Below are 16,964 nucleotides of genomic sequence, written 5' to 3' on the forward strand. Positions count from 1 at the left end.
TACGATGCATGTTTCTGTGCACACCCACATGTTATTGGCGGTGGGATGCACCGCACCCTTCGACGTGAGGGCTCTGCGATCCAGCGCAGGAACATGGAAATGCACAATACGCAGGTTCCAGTGGCTCATTTTGAACACTGGTTTGCCTATTCTACGGTCGCTATGGATAAGATATGCTGCAGTATCAGAGCGCCACGCTTACAAGGCCCCGATTATACAGACCAACCAAGCGCAGCCTTCGCAGCCGAGACCTAAAAACACAATGTTCAACTCGTTTCAATTGAAGGCCTTTCAAACTTTATTACTTTTGCGAAAACGTCATTGAATTTTTAGCCATTTGTAAATAAAGTCTGTCCAGTGCCAAGCAGTGGTGCAGTACGGTGGTAGGGGTGTATCCGCTGCAGCGAGCTGTGTGCAGGCTGCATACTGCAGGTGCCCGAGTTATCTAATCCAGCGAGATTGAGGGAATGCACCTCAACTTTTTGTTTGTGCGCGACAGACAAAGTAGACCAGACAAGCCTCAAAGGTTCGCCAGGAGAATAATAGCAGGGGTAGCCGCCCGATGCATGTATGTGACTACGTGTGTATCTGGGGTGCGAGGGCACTCAAAGCCCGGGGCCCGTGATAAACAGCCATGAGGAGGCCGTCCCTGTCCGCGACCTTGCCTTGGTCACAGTAATCAGGCGGTTAGAACAGCGAGGTGTGTCCATCATGACGTGTTGTACCTTCAGAGGCGCAACTAGAGCCACATTTCGGGGGGGGGGGGGCTGAGCAAAAATTTCGGGGGGGGCTGAACTTTAAGCAATAGGCAGAGTGGAGCTGCAGGGGCTCTTAGGAGGGGTGAAACAACAGCGAGGCCTCATTAACATGCAAATGGTCTTTTAAAGACCTGTGAAGTGCTCGGGTGCGGCTGCTTTTTTGCCCGGGAAGGTGTCTCGTCCCGGGCTGCCACACACGACGGGGGGGGCTGAAGCCCTTTGAGTCCAATGGGTGTTGCGCGCCTGTGTACCTTGAACCATACTGGGCATTTGGGGGAGAGGGGGGTCTTTGGAGACTGGACTATACCACCAGAATTTCACAGTGGAGGGGGTGGGGGGGAGCGGGCATTTGTTGCCAGCACGCTATATATTTTCCGTATTTCTTTGTAATCTACAGTTAGTTTGATGCACACAAAGATAGTAAATTGTCCCGAATAACATTTCGTTTAGTAGTAGAGGCTGAAAGCCAGTGCCCTACACTTCGCCCAGGGGTTGAAGAGGGGGCAGCGTTATGTTCACCATTGTTGCTGCTTGTGTAATTCAGGATCAGCCTATATATTCTGCTGCAGCAGATTTCGGGACGCACTCGTTGAACCAGGGCAAACCTGAAGGTTAAAAAAATGAAAAGTAACATGGCTGTTCGCTGTTTGCACCTTCATTTAACCGCGGGAAAGAATTAGTGCAGTTCGGGGACAAACTTTGAAGAAAGCGTTGTGCTTGTGAAAGAGAGGGCTCTACTGCTGCCATGCCCTCCGAGAATGGCCCCGACATGCACTGGGGAAAATTCCGCAACCATGGTGCAAATGAATTTATGCTGTTTTTTTTTTTTTTTTTTTGCACCAGTGCACATCGTGTTTTGTAATCTGCCCCAGGCTGCCACTTGCCTTCAATAATCTGCCACGTTTGTTCCGTCATCTGCCCGGGCAGCCCCCCCCTGCTCTGTAATCTGCCCCGGTGTGCCCTGTCCGCCCCTAGGCCCCTTTGTGAACGAAGCCTGCCCGAATGAAGAGAGCAGCTAATGTCTGCCCTGGGCTTGCACCATTTCTCTTCATGAAGAGGGGTGTTTGTGGTTGTATCGGTAGTGTAAGGTTAGACATTCAAATTCTTTTTTCGTTGTCTGGTCTCGTAGTGTTTTTTTTCCAACCATGAACTGAGGTCTTTTTAACCCATGTCATGGAAAGTACTCAAGTTGCATTTTCCTGTTTCGAGCGAGCATTTCCCTTCTGGGTTACAGAAACCACTTCCTGCCCTGCACCGGTGGAACATTGTACCCTCGCCGGAGACACGTGCTCCTCTGTGAAAGGGATTCCAGCGGAGCTGAAGATCTGAGATGACGATATCGTTGATGACGAAGGAGATCAGGTGAGGGAGCAACGCCGGGACACCACCGCCTTTCTCCGAGGCACAGCAGAAAATGCCTCGGAGAAACGCCACGTCCTTTTCGGATTTGGGGGCGTGTTTTGCTGTTGTCTCCTCCCTGAGACTTCTCGCAAAAAACACGCCCCCCGATCCGAAAAGGACGGGGCTTCAACGGAGTGACTGGACCTCTTCTCCAGTGGCTGGCCAGCATTTAAGAGGCCAGCCAATGGAGAACAGGAGAGAAGAGGGGCGGGTGCAAGCCCCTCTTCTCAAAGTCATTAAATCTCGGAGCGAGACTGCGCAAGCGCAGCCTTCGCAGCCGAGACCTAAAAACGTGACGCTCTGTAGTGTCCTGCAGGACACGTTCTAGTGTTCGAACTCCCAGCCACTCCCTCGAAGGCTGGGCACATTTGCACACCCATCCATCACGGGTGTCACGCGTGACGTTGCCCCGCCAATAAAAGGGCCCGGGTGCACGTACTTGAGGTCAGTTACTGCACCACAATTCCTAGTATCTGTGTCTATCATTTCTGGTCAGGCGGGCCTGAGGCCCGACACCACAGCATCTATTCCTTTCAAATCATGTTACCAGTGTAATAACGTTTTTGAGGAAGAATTCCTGACCCACAGCTAACGTTCCTTAAAGAAAACTGGCTTTCCATTACTTTTGTATCGTACCGGAAAAAAAAAATGATTTTCTTTCCAAAGAAAGTCCCATCAATCATATTTGAAAATGTAAGAACATTTATTTGATCCGTTTTCTTTTTTTAAAATTTTTTTGCTTTACAAATATTATAAATACTGTAAAGAGACTTTGACCTTTATTAACTGGGGCAAATCTTCACGTCCTACCACATTCGATTTGTTTAGTTCTCTATTTCACAAGGAATAATGATGGAGAAAAAAGGATTTACTCACTTTTTGTTGCTCTACTTGAAAACTTTGCATTGTATCAGGCGTTTTCAACAATGTAGAATTGGGTCTGGTAAATACAATAAGGACTATAATTTTCCTAACTATGAAGTTGGCCTGCATTTAAATTGCTGTTACATTTTAAAAAACAAAATGAATCCTGGAAGACCTATTTTTAAATGTGGAAGGGGTGTAGATATAGGTGACAATTGGTTGGCAGCTGGGGGAGCTGAAAGGAAGATGGGAAAGGAGAGAAAAAAAATTTACATTATAAAAAAAATAGGAAATGCAAGTATAATACATTTTTAAAAAGCCAGAAAGAGAAAACTGGGCAAAAAAAAATTAGACAGTGGTTCTACACCCCCTATCGGTAAATTGTGTATAAAAGTGTGATCCAACATCTAAAACACTATTTTCGAGTTCTATTTGATCAAAGGTTCGCATGGTACTCGAAGAGCTGCTGTGCTATTGGGGCTGGTGTCTGCATGACAGCCAGACCCCACAGTGAGAGGACATCACCTGAAGTCTGTGCTTTCTGCTGGAGGAGCCAAGGGTCTGCCAGACGTTTCTAGAAGCCTGCCTGTCTGCTGAGACGGGGAAGTAGTGTGCCTGGTCTTGCAGAAGGAGAATCAGTCTAGGAGGAGAAGCCTAGCATAATCCCAGCTTGATGAGCAGCCAAGAAAACCTGATTTGCCCAGGATGCGAAGCCAGGTGTGATCTGTATGCTGAAGGGGTCTGCAATTCATGCTGCACCATTTTCCTTGTCAGCTGCATAAGACTGTGCAAAACAAGTATTCCATTTTGGCCAGCATTTTGTTGCAGGCTTATGTAACTGCTGCTGCTGATGTTACCTGTCTTTTCAAAAGTGGGAAACCCTGATTGGCCTTAAGGCCCCGACTTTCAGAAGGATACAGCCAAGAGGGATTTGGCCTGGAGGCAACAGCTTCCACAACAGAACACCTTTCTGCAGCTCGCCTAGAGGGTCGTCACTGAAGATGAGTGCAGCTGCTCAGATCTGCCTCAACAACCACCCTTGTGAACGCCGTCCTAAGGAAGGCTGTCCCTACGGCCCCTGCAGTAGACAGGAGCTGCTGTGAGGGCGGGGGCCCAGGCTGCAACCGATGCACAGATAGAAATTTTGTACTATGAGGAGGTAAAATTCAGGCCTTAAGTTTACACTGGGAAAAAGAGACTAAACACACTCCGATGAATCTACCTTGCATGCTATGACTTTATGCTCAAGGGTAAAAGAGGCAATGAACTGAGCTGCACATTTGACCTGTGAGTATTTGAGCCATCGGCACCTGTGTCTAATCTTACCTAAATCTGTAATATGTTGGGAACTGTAGATATGAGATCTTGATCCCAGTGGAAGGAAGACGCATACCTGAAAGGGTGAGGATAGTGCCTCACTTAGTTTGCAACCCTGCATGTCATGTAATTTACATTTACTTATGTTGTGTTTATTTGGGCTGTGTAATTGTATTTATGTAATGCTAACTTCCCCTGCCGAAGCACTTTTCAGTGAGTAGCACATGTCTCCGGAACCCAAAGTGGAGTTGTATATGGAATCTTAGTTGTTAATTCGAGCAGTGGACATGTGAGGCGTTCCGTAGGATTGAATAGGATTAAGGAGGGATAGAGGAAGGAAGAGTCTAAAAAGTGTTATTTGGAAGATCATAGTAGTAAAAAGGTTTGGGATGAGTCAAAGGAGGGGAGATTTTAGAAAGGGTTTTTAGGGCCATCATAATAGTAAAATGAGATTCCGAAATGAGTCAACGGAAGGATAGAAGAGGGAAGAGTCTAGAAAGTGTTAATTTGGAGACAATAGTAGTAAAATGAGGTTTGGGATGAGTCAAAGGAGAGCTAGAGGAGGGAAGAGACTGGAAAGGGTTATTAGGGAGATCATAGTGATACAATTAGGTTTTTCAATAGTTAGAGTGGACGTAGAGGATATAATGACAGAGGTATTGGATGAGACATGGAGAAGTGAATTGGAGAGAGTTGAAGGGTTGTTTCATTTATTTATTTTTGCCTACAGTAGGAATGGAGTAAATTATATGTAGATACATAACTGCATAGAAAGGTATACATGTATATGTAAAATAATAAAGAGATATAAAATTGTTACATAAAGTCCCATATATGCATGCATTGATACATTGTGAGAAACCATGACTTTCAAGTGTGGCTGTGCATAAAGCTATTTTTTATGTATTTTTTAAATGTTTTTCTTCTATATTTCTTTTATATATTCCCAATATTTCAATAGTGAAGCACTTATAGATTCAATTATTAGGCTCATTTTAACATATTGTGATAGATATAATAAAAACAAAAAAGAGACCGATAAGCATATAAAATCAAATAATTTATATGTTAACTATGCAGTGACCTATATACATGTTATGGTTAAAATATATATATTATTTTATGCTTAAGTAATCTATACATTTGTTAAGCTGATCTATAAGAATATCTATATATTTTTAAACCATAAGTAGCATATATATTTGTACAAAGAAATGACATATTTAACTGTGTGCATGTGCATATGTGTATGTATATATGTGTATGTATATATGTGTGTGTGAATATATATATATATATATATATATATATATATATATATATATATATATATATATATATATATATATATATAATCTACTGGCGGTCGCCAGTAGATAGTTATAGTTAGGACCGTGTTTCCATAGGAAATCTGAAAATTCTATTTTGAATAACTTTGGCACCGGTTGACGAATCCTCGCGAAATTTTCAAAACTAATGGGGCGCTACGCTCCGCTCCTACCCTGAAAGTCTCGGGGTGATTCGTCAAGCGGGGGCTGAGAAAAAAGGGGGGTCCCAAAACGCGTTTTCCCCATGCATTTTTCCATAGGACCTTTAGACACAGCTACAGCCCGAACGGCTGAACAGAATTACTTGTAATTTGACAGAGAGGTAGTCCGCAGGTCAAGGATGTGCCTTTTGTAGGTCTGGTGTAAATCTGTTCAGTAGTTCCTGAGAAAATAGCATTTAAATCAATATATATATCTGTAAGCGCGCTCCGTGCGCTTACCGTGCGCTTACGGTAAGCTTACCGTGCCGTGCGCGAGCGCGATTCTGATTGGTTGTTAGATCAAAGTAAACATTCGAATCGGTCGAAACCAGGAAGTATCGGCCGCCATTTTCTGTCTCTCGCACTGAAAAAAAAAGGTTGATAACATGAAAAGGGGGCAACGAAGAGAGTTGCAGACCCCCTAGCGTTCGTCAGGGGGTTCACGAAGGACCAAAAAGTATGAAAAATAAATTTAATAATTTTTAAAAAAAAATCGCGGGGTGCGCGTACGGTAAGCTTACCGTACGCGTACGGTAAAAAAAAAAAAAAAAAAAAAAAGAATTAATAATCACATTTAATATATAAATCTAAGGACCCCCAAGAGAGAAAAAAACAATTGATATTTTGTAAAAAATTGCGAGGCGTGCACGGTACGAAATGCGCAACGTGGGCGCTCGGTGCGCGAAGCGCACCGTGCGCGCAAAAATTAAAAATAAATACATAACTTAGCAATTAAAAAACCGGACAAATTCACTGAAAAAACCATAGGTTTCACACACGTTATAGTTAGGAATTAGCATTTAAAAAACCTTGCAAATTCACTGAAAAAACCATAGGTTTCACACATGTTATAGTTAGCTGTACATTTCACTCGTAAAAAACCAATGAAATTCCACGTTATAGTTAGATCAGGTACCTATAACTTGCGCGACCGCAATCCACAATGTGTCATTTGAGATGTCATCATTGATGTGATGAGTGATGTCACTGACCATGTCATGAGTGATGTAATATGTGACGTCATCAGCAGTGGATTGCGGTCGCGCAAGTTATAGTTACCTGATCTAACTATAACGTGGAATTTCATTGGTTTTTTACGAGTGAAATGTACAGCTAACTATAACATGTGTGAAACCTATGGTTTTTTCAGTGAATATATATATATATATATATATATATATATATATATATTAAAATCATAAGTGTTTACATAGACAGGCATATGCCGTACATTTGTGTTTTGAGCATGGTGATCATGTAGGAAAGAGCCAACTCTTGAGTAGACTTTTGAAAATAAGACAGTTATCCCTGGATCATATGTTTGTGAGTAGTGAACTCCATAGTTTGGCTGCTTGAACAGAGAAAGATCTACCACTCTTGTGTTTTTTTCTTGTATGCTGGGGATTTGAGGTGAGATGCCAATGTGTAACAGAGGTTCTTTTGTTGTATGTATTTGGTGATTTTGTTACTTATGAAAAGTGTTTGTGTGATTAAAGTACGTTCTATTTACCTAAAATATAAACACAGCTCTTTCCCCTCACGCTACCTCCCTAAAAATCCTGTTGCTGTTCACTCTCGCTACCCTGAGAGTCAAGTGTAGAAAGAGTTGCACGTGGCCTAGTTTACAAAGCGATAGTGCAACGGACTTCAGGACACCACTGGCAAATAACCTCAACCATGGCGTTTGGGGCCCAGTGGCCCCGGACAGCCATGGAACAGTCAGGCAACTTGATTCCACAAACAATTTAATGGAGGATGATGGTATAGGTGTGAATGTTTATTAGTGAAGTTATGTTGCATTGTGTTAAAACCATGTATAAAGTACATGGCTGTCTACAACAGGGTTTCCCAGCACTAAATAATAACATGAATACTTAGGTGCGCCAAAACGCACAGGAAAACATAAAAAATCCAGGTTTTAAACTCTTTCTGAAATAATTCGCTAGAAGGGCTTAAACGCAAATGTAGGCGAAGGCTGTTCCATAGTTTAGGGGCCAACAACCGAAAAGAGAAGACTCCCTGTCTAATTAGATTGATCCTAGGATATTGATGCCAGCCTGAGATTGGAAGAGCTTAGGTTTCTAGAAGGATAATATTGCTGTGTAAGGTGCTGTAGATAGCAGGGACCTGACTTGGCCATGGCTTAATATGTCAGGCAGAGGGCTTTGAAATGTGTGCAGTTCTATATGGGTAGCCTATGCAGATCTCTGAGCTGGGATGAGGCTGAGTTTAATCAAGGAATGTAGCCCCAAAGTGTAGCAGTCACATTCTGAATTCTTTGGAATCTCTTCAACAAGGTTTTTGTAGTTCCCAAATATGGCACAATGCGGTAGTCTAGGCAAGAAGTTACTAAGCACACTAAGTGATAGGAATATTGCTTGCAATAAATATAATCACTCGGAACAGTATTCCATCCCATCGTTCTTTTGCTCATCTTGCCATCTCAGTTTTGACCCAGCCGTATTGAATAATAAGTCTTGACCCTCCTCCAATAGAAATAGTCCAGCACGAACTGCCAGGCAGGGTCCTCCCTGAACTGGAACACAAGCAATCCAAGGCAGTTGTTGCCCAGATTGGGACTTTTCAGGTGGATGTAGGTTGTTTCCAGTGGCCCAGTGAACATGCGACCCATGTTTTGGTATACCCATTGCCAATAAGGGTGTTACATTAAACAGGCAAAAAGTGATGGGAGGAATATAACTTAGCAGTATATACAAGATATATTAAAATAACACAAGTAGATGTTTACATAGACAGGCATATGCCGTACATTTGTGTTTTGAGCATGGTGATCATGTAGGAAAGAGCCAACTCTTGAGTAGACTTTTGAAAATAAGACAGTTATCCCTGGATCATATGTTTGTGAGTAGTGAACTCCATAGTTTGGCTGCTTGAACAGAGAAAGATCTACCACTCGTGTGTTTTTTCTTGTATGCTGGGGATTTGAGGTGAGATGCCAATGTGTAACAGAGGTTCTTTTGTTGTATGTATTTGGTGATTTTGTTCCTTATGAAAAGTGGTTGTGTGATTAAAGTACGTTCTATTTACCTAAAAGATAAACACTGAACATTGTTAATTTACCTGTTGTTTGACTGTTGAGTTATCAGCTCTTTCCCCTCACGCTACCTCCCTGAAAATCCTGTTGCTGTTCACTCTCGCTACCCTGAGAGTCAAGTGTAGAAAGAGTTGCACGTGGCCTAGTTTACAAAGCGATAGTGCAACGGACTTCAGGACACCACTGGCAAATAACCTCAACCATGGCGTTTGGGGCCCAGTGGCCCCGGACAGCCATGGAACAGAGTCAGGCAACTTGATTCCACAAACAATTTCATGGAGGATGATGGTATAGGTGTGAATGTTTATTAGTGAAGTTATGTTTGGGACTTTTCAGGTGGATGTAGGTTGTTTCCAGTGGCCCAGTGAACATGCGACCCATGTTTTGGCATACCCATTGCCAATAAGGGTGTTACATTAAACAGGCAAAAAGTGATGGGAGGAATATAACTTAGCAGTATATACAAGATATATTAAAATAACACAAGTAGAAAACATGCCGCTGTCCAAACACTGTGGGCATATGCTTGCAGTAATGAAACTAAACATAGCAGCAGGTGGCCATCTTGCTGAGGTATTGTTAATAGTCTATTGTTTTAAAGTTCATGCATGGCTGTCACATTTAGAACCAGCGTATTAGCGATCTTGAAATGTTAAAACAACAATGCACTATGGACACAACATTCCATATTGGTTTCATAATTTAGAAGAAGTGGTAGTGGGGGGATGCGGTGCACTCCTGGTGAAGAGCGTCATGCGAGTGACCCATTAGCACTACCTGGAGAACCGTAATATCCTCTTAAACATTAAAATGAAAAGAGAAGCAAAGAAAAGAAAGGGTAACTATAAAAGAGATCATTGAAAACTATAGCACTGGCCAACCAGCCCATACACTGAAGCGCGCTCATTTTCAGTGGATGTACGCGTAATCAGAAAATGCTGTAATTCCCAGCGCAACAGAATCAATAACTGATACGGACTTAACCATTACCCCATGCAGTATGTTGTCATGAGTGGAAGTTAAGTGAAAGTGACACTCGGACAGACCTATAGCAGAACAGAGCTGACACAAAGGCCCTCTACGTAGCTATAGGGATATACATTGATATATAAGGATGGATGTATTGTTTAATGATTCTGGCAGATAGCAAAGAAGAGATTCTAGCAATAATTATTACAGTGCAGATCTTCTAGGGGTTGTCAGAGGTTGGAACCAACACTGAAATCCTTCCCTACAACCGTAGTCTGTGTCTTTTCCTGTTACAAAATCCCTAACTATAAATGCCTGTTGACATTAACATATGATTTTCACAGTCTATATGTCAGGCCTACTGTATTTATCATAACCTTTGGGAATTAACAGATTAGACCCATGGCATTAGAAAGATTTGTTCCTAATGATTCAGTTAATCCTCTAACAAACCAGAATTGTGAAGGGAATAGCCTTCAAAATGGGTCAGAGTGCTGAGTTATATTTAACACAAAAAACCCTCGATTTGGCTCGTTTGCCTCACCCTCCACTTTAAGCCATGTAGATTCTTCATCCCGGAAGCACCAGAGTGGGCTTCCGCTATTTTCCACGCCTTACTGCTTCCAGGTGGGTGTGAATCCAAAGTAGAACCATTGGAAGTGGTCTTGCAGGGGCAATTCTTACAGCTGCACCGCCTCTTGCCGCAGGTCAGAATCTGGTATCCTTGCACTAGGTGTCGTCTGTGTTGTCTTTGTAGTTGCTGTGAAGCTGGAGAATGACCTTTAACCCCACGCTATCGTCTGCTGACTTTCATTTTTATTTAAATGTGTTTAATTGCACAACCGATTCCATATCAGATTATTTTATAATCAACTGGAAATAGTTGTGCGATTGTGGTATAGAAAAGCTATAGCAAAATATAGCGCTGCAGCATTTTAAAGTGTGATAAAGTGAATTTATCATGGAGCTCTAAGCTTATCACCCCTCCTTTTTATCTTGCAGTATTCTGGGTTTCAACAAACAGCAGACAAGTGTTTTGTGTGTGGACATCTCATTATGGAAATGGTAAGACGCCAAACCTTTATTACCGATCATATGGTTGCCGTTTAATGTTTCTCCTGTTTTTCTCTGACACAGCAGCTCTCGAGCTTAAAAGAAGTTCTCAGGGAGATTAAGCTATCAAGTAACTCCCCAATCACAGCCTTACAGACTCAACATAGTTTTCACTCAGTTGATAAAATTGTGCACTTACAAGAAAAATACTTACACTTTTGTATTCGAGTGAAAATAACACCACGACTTGGAGAATGCCACTTAGGCCAAGTTTCAGGTCACACATGCTTTGCAGTGTGTTTAAATTACAGATATTAGAACCTACAACTGAATCTAAAAGGAAAATAAGGGCTTGCCTAACACCTGTGTGAACCGTGGCTGTGTTAACTATGGTTGGAGGCTTACACGTGGACTTGGGTGCAGGAATACTCAAGCAGCATGTTGTGGAGCATTTATTTTTAAAAAAAGTATGCACACAAAATGGCAGGTAATAGAGAACATAAAACATTACTTTATATGCATTTAGTTCACCTGCAACTTTAGGGCCATGTATTTGTGCTTTAGGGACACCAACAGTACATTCTTTATATACAAGTGAGATCTACATTTTATATCTTGAAACATATAGATTCACATGTAGTACTGTATAATGTCATTTAGAGGTTTCTTTCACAATTGTACCTTTTGGTTACATTTAAATGATGGACATCAGCCATAGGTTTGCCTGATGCGAATCACCTTGGATGTCAGATGTGTGAGTGATGGTGCAAAAAAGGAATGGATGCTGAACTTCAGCGCAGCAGTTTGTATGTGAAACAGTTGAAAACATTTATTTCCAGTGTGTGGCCTTTTCTTTTGCCTTTTTGTACCTGTGACAGTTAAAAGTTCCTTTAAAGTGCACCTCAGATGTTTACATTTGTCCCTGCCAATAGTCATACACAGTGTGTAATCTTGGCCTTGTAGATCATGAGGACCTTAAAATGAAAGCGAGTGGCATGCTGGATGTTAAATGATTTTCTGAAACTACCAAACTGCACCAACCTCCTGGCTTCAAAGCCAGCTACGCTGGTATGCCTGAAGGTTGTAGCATTATGCGAGTTAGCAATGACCGAACTCTTTTGGCTCCTGATGGACTCTGTAGAACTGTGACATAAGCGTTGGAGCGTAGTGAAGTGAATACAGGTTTAGAATGTTGAGTTCGCGGTTACACACAAAAGAATAAAGACGTGTAATACTAAGCTTTGTGTGTGGCGTAGTCTTTACCAGGTACCCGGGCTGGGGTACACACTACAACTGACGACGAGATGGGAAATAAATAACCCAAAGATAGACTGTTCTCTCACACAGAGTTTGCTGTGGTCCAGCAAACTGCTTGTGTGTGCCACCTGTGCCTCATTCGAAGTGCTGAATCAACGTTTGGCATATGTGGAGTCAAAGCGCAACTCCAGCCTGTGTAAAGCATTTGAAGTTAATGAACGATCGTTGGCCGATAACTTGCTGGGAAAGCCACAAAGAGAGAGGCTGCGCTACTATGTAACGTAAAGCTATACATCACATGGAGTGATAAAGCTGAAGGCGGATACAACCAGGTTTTGAAAGAGCAGCAAATAGCAACAGCCAATTACAAGATAACACTGCCATCAGAAGCGCTGTGAGCCAAAGATCAACCAGGCAGTTAAAAGAGACGTCTACAAGCAAACCAATTCAAATATATGAAATGATCATCTGCTTACCAGCACTGATTAAAGAGTCATCGTGCCACTGAGCTGGGCAGAGTAGCACCAGAAGAAGTGCTTGGGTTGTTTTTTTATGGAACTGTCCATATCCGAAGCAACACACCATCAAAGCTGCTGGTTGGCGGCTCAGAACTCCTCCAGAGGTGTCCAGAAAAGTGAAAGGCGCTCTGAGACCAAGAGGGAGGTCACAGTTCCATAGATTGGCCAGATGACTCAGAGGCCAGAACAGCACAAGGCCTTAGAGATAGCATGAATGAAGCAGGTTTTAGCGGACAGCAGTCTCTGTCAGCCAATCACACAAATGGTTATAATGCTGCTGCCTACCTGAAGCCACCACCACCATTCAATACCACAAAAAAGCTGAATACTGGCGACAGATGGACTGCTTGGATATTGCCATTTGATGATTTCATTGATGCGCTAGAAGAAACGGATTACAAGAAGATTATCAAATACCTTAAGAATCTAGCTGCTGAAGGTGTAAAAGAAATCATAAATAAAATGTCACGAGTTGACAATTGCATACCGTCAAATCAAAGACACCTTGAATCGCAAGTTCAATCCAATGCCAAAAGTAGATTACAAATGGTACTTTTTTAGTCAAGAACGACAAAGTTGGTGAAACCATCGACAAATTGGTTTAGAGACTGGATACGCTCATCAAACACTGCAAGTTCAATGAATTTAATGATGAGGAAGCTATATGTCTCAGAGTTATTGACAGAGGCCTGTCTGATTCATTCAAGATGACAAATGCTGAGAGAAACTTAGTCTAGAGTGAGTTATCATGGCTGCCAGAGCTGGAAAGCATGCTGATCAACAAGCTACTAACATGGAGGCCAGAGGTGCTCAGAGTGAGTTAGTCATGTACGTAAAAAGTAAGAAAAAGCATTAGACAGAGAGCCTCAGAGAGATGTCTCCACGAAAGCAGAAGTTGTGCTTCAGATGTGGATTTTCCTTTCCACATGAAGCAAATGTCCTGCCATTGAACAGGTCTGCATAGGATGTAAGAAGTGCATCCCAACTCGAAGACAAAATGACAGCCCGAACACTTTGAAAGCGACCCTTGACACACGCCCACAAGACCAAGCAACCACACCAATTGAGGCAAATCGACACCAAATGAAGTTGATTGTCATCTAAATCATTCAGAGTTGTTCAGCATCTACATCGAGTGAGGACGATGGTTGTGCAATGTTGATGTTTATAATGGACAGGCCGCTTGTGAAGAAAATTACAGGTCAAAGAAAAGTAGTCATAAAAAAGCACCAAAGTCATTCAAACATTCTGAAGATTACAGTAAAGGTAAACGGTTGCTCAATACCTTTTTATTATCGACAGTGGTGCATCGATAAACCTAATGTGGAGGAGAAATACAATGAGCGATCTCCCTTCGCACAAATTAAGCCATTGAAAACTAAAGTGTATACATGGGGTGCATCGACACCATTAAAACATTAAGGTACATTTGAAGCAACGATTAAAAACAAGAAAACAAAAGTACAAGTACCCATTCATGTACCTCAAGGTACGGTGTTAAGTGCTTTTTTTGCTCCGTTTTAGCACAGCTCCTGATATGAGACTGATATCAGTGAACTATAACATGAACGCTCACCATGAAATAGTAAGTCAATTTCCTTCATTGTTTCATTGGTTAGGAACACTCTAGACTGTCCATCCTATTACTCCAAGACACAGACCAATAGCATTTCGTTTACAGGATGCTATTGAAAAAGAACTTGACTCCTTGCTCAAACATGATATTATTGAATGCTCCACTGGTCCAATGCCCTGGGTTTCTCCCATAGTTGTAGTGCCCAAAAAGGACAGTGAAGAAGCTGTGCACATCTGCGTTGACATGCATCAAGCAAACAAGGCAATTAAGCGAGAACAACATCCAGGTCCGCACATCCCCTTGATTGTAGTAAAGGATATTATCAGTTGGAACTAGTGGAGAGTTGCAGGTACATTACAACCTTTTCTACACATATTGGTCTGTTCCAATACAAAAGACTTAGGTTTCGGTGTCTCATCAGCTGCAGAGCTGGTTCATGATTTAATTCGACATATCGTATACCCTGTCATGAATAAGTTTAATTATAGTGATGACCTATTGGTTTTTTAGCTACACAGAAGGAGCATGATAAAGCTCTAACTAAAGTGTGTCGTTTAGTGGTGGATGCAGGTTTGACTTTGAATGCTGAGAAATGTGAGTTGCATAAGCCAAAGCTAAAATTCTTTGGCCATATCTTTTCTGATAGGGGCATGACACACGATCCAGCGAAAGTGCAAGTGTTGTCAACTTCCTGTCCCCCACAAGACGTTTCCATGTTACGTTCATTCCTTTGCATGGCCAGCTACTTTTCTAGATATATACAAGACTTTGCCACTGTAATTTCTCCGTTGAGAGACTTGACGAACAAGAATGTTTAATTTAATTTGTAACAGGAATGCGATCAAAGATTCAAGAAGATCAAACAAGCTGTTGAGAACACTACTGAAATGGCATACTTTGATCCAAAAGCTTCATACAGAGGTTGTAGTTGACGCTAGCCCAGTCGTATTAGGCGCATTTCTTGTGCAGCTCAACAGACACCCAAATGCTCGACGACATATTGTGGCATATGCAAGCAGAAGTTTGTCAGAAACTGAATACGCGTATTCACAACCTGAGAAAGAAAGTTAAGCAGTGGTGTGGGCTTGTGAACATTTCCACATATTCTTATATGGAAAGCCTTTCACACTTGTGACGGTTCCTCAAGCGTTGTTGACCATCTTTGGTAATACAAAGGCCACAATGTCGCCTTGCATTGAGCGTTGGGGTCTACGATTACAAGAATACAACTAAACAATTGTGCACCATCCAGGGAAAGATCAAAACCCTGCTGAATACTTCACAAGTGCCTCTCCAGTGCTGTGGTACCTCATTGTGAAATCCAGCACACCAGCTGTCATTTCATTGGAACAAATTGTCACTGGCACGAGTCAAGAAGATTGACATGCTAATACTGAAAGACATTATTGCACTTCAGTTTTAGAACCAGCAAACTCAACCTCTTACCCAGTGACAGTAAATACCAGAAGTTAAAAAATGTCAAAGACGACTTGTCTGTTATGTTTATATGCTTGTATAGCGCACAACTGCCGTAGTGTCTTGGCGCTGAGTGTGTGGACAGGAAATGGTGTACTATGATTAATGGAGGCCTATGCAGATGTGAACAACAAGGTTTTCAAGCTCTTCCTGAAAAGCTGTAAGTTGGGTTGAAGCTTCATAGGTAGTGGCAGTTTGTTCCAGAGCTTTGCTGCACATTGTGATATTGCCTTACCCCCCCCATCTTGCCCGTCAGGTCTTTGTGATCTTAATGAGGACCAGGCTGGCAGATATAAAAGCATGTGGAGGGATGTATGGTGGGAACAGTTTTTTAATATCTTCAGCACCACTACCATATATTGCCTTGTGCACAAGGCTGAGGCACTTGAACTCTACGCGCTGTTTGACCGGAAGCCAGTGGAGTGATTTAATTCCGGGAGAGGTTGACTGTCCTCTGGGAATGCCCAGGAGTAGTCTCGCTGCGGCATTCTGTAGAGACTGTAGTTTTCTCAGCTGGAACTTGTCAATGCCCAGAAAGAGGGCGTTACGATAGTCCAACTTAGATAGAAAAAGTGCTATCATCACTGTCTTTTGCAGTTCAAGAGGGATAAATGGAAAAAAAATTCTGAGTTTTTAATAAGAGAAAGCAGGATGAAGTAAGGCTGTTTACCTGGTTGCCAAAGTTCAGTTTGTCATCGTAGAGGATCCCTAAATTCCCTACCTTATTTACGGGGCTGGGGCATTCACCGGCCTCAGTTGGCCACCAGGACCTGTTCCACAGGGGCTGGCCCGGACCGAATTCCATCACCTCTGTCTTATCTGTATTTATTTTCAGGAAGCTATGGCTCATCCAGGTCATAATCTCCGTGAGACAGACATGTTAACTGGCTGCTGTAGTCTCAGGCTGATTGGTGGTAGAGATGACTGGTTGTGAGTCATCAGCATAAGAGACCAGGACGAAACCATGCTTCCTGATGAGGTTGGACAGTGGGTTGACATAGAGGTTGAACATTGTCGGGGAAAGGGCAGACCCCTGTGGAACACCACTTGGGAGATGAAAACTGTCCGACTTCAGGACATCCCTGAACAGCCTCTGCTCTCTTTTCTCCAAGAAGGAGGCCAGGAGGGCCAAGGCGGTCTCTTCTACCCCCACGTCCCTCAGCCGCTGCAGCAGAACTGTATGGTTCACGGT

General features: G+C 42.6%; 1 protein-coding gene across 1 annotated transcript in view; it reads left to right on the forward strand.

The window, feature by feature from the left end:
• WTIP (WT1 interacting protein) overlaps positions 1–16,964 on the forward strand; it is a 424,743-nt gene that overhangs the window by 264,907 nt on the left and 142,872 nt on the right. Inside the window, exon 4 of the mRNA XM_085639776.1 lies at positions 10,895–10,957. Within this exon, the coding sequence (XP_085495902.1) occupies positions 10,895–10,957 (63 nt within the window). The remainder of the gene's footprint in view (positions 1–10,894; positions 10,958–16,964) is intronic.

Source organism: Triturus cristatus, chromosome 12 (assembly GCF_964204655.1).
Source record: "Triturus cristatus chromosome 12, aTriCri1.1, whole genome shotgun sequence".
NCBI classification, from domain to species: Eukaryota; Metazoa; Chordata; class Amphibia; order Caudata; family Salamandridae; genus Triturus; species Triturus cristatus.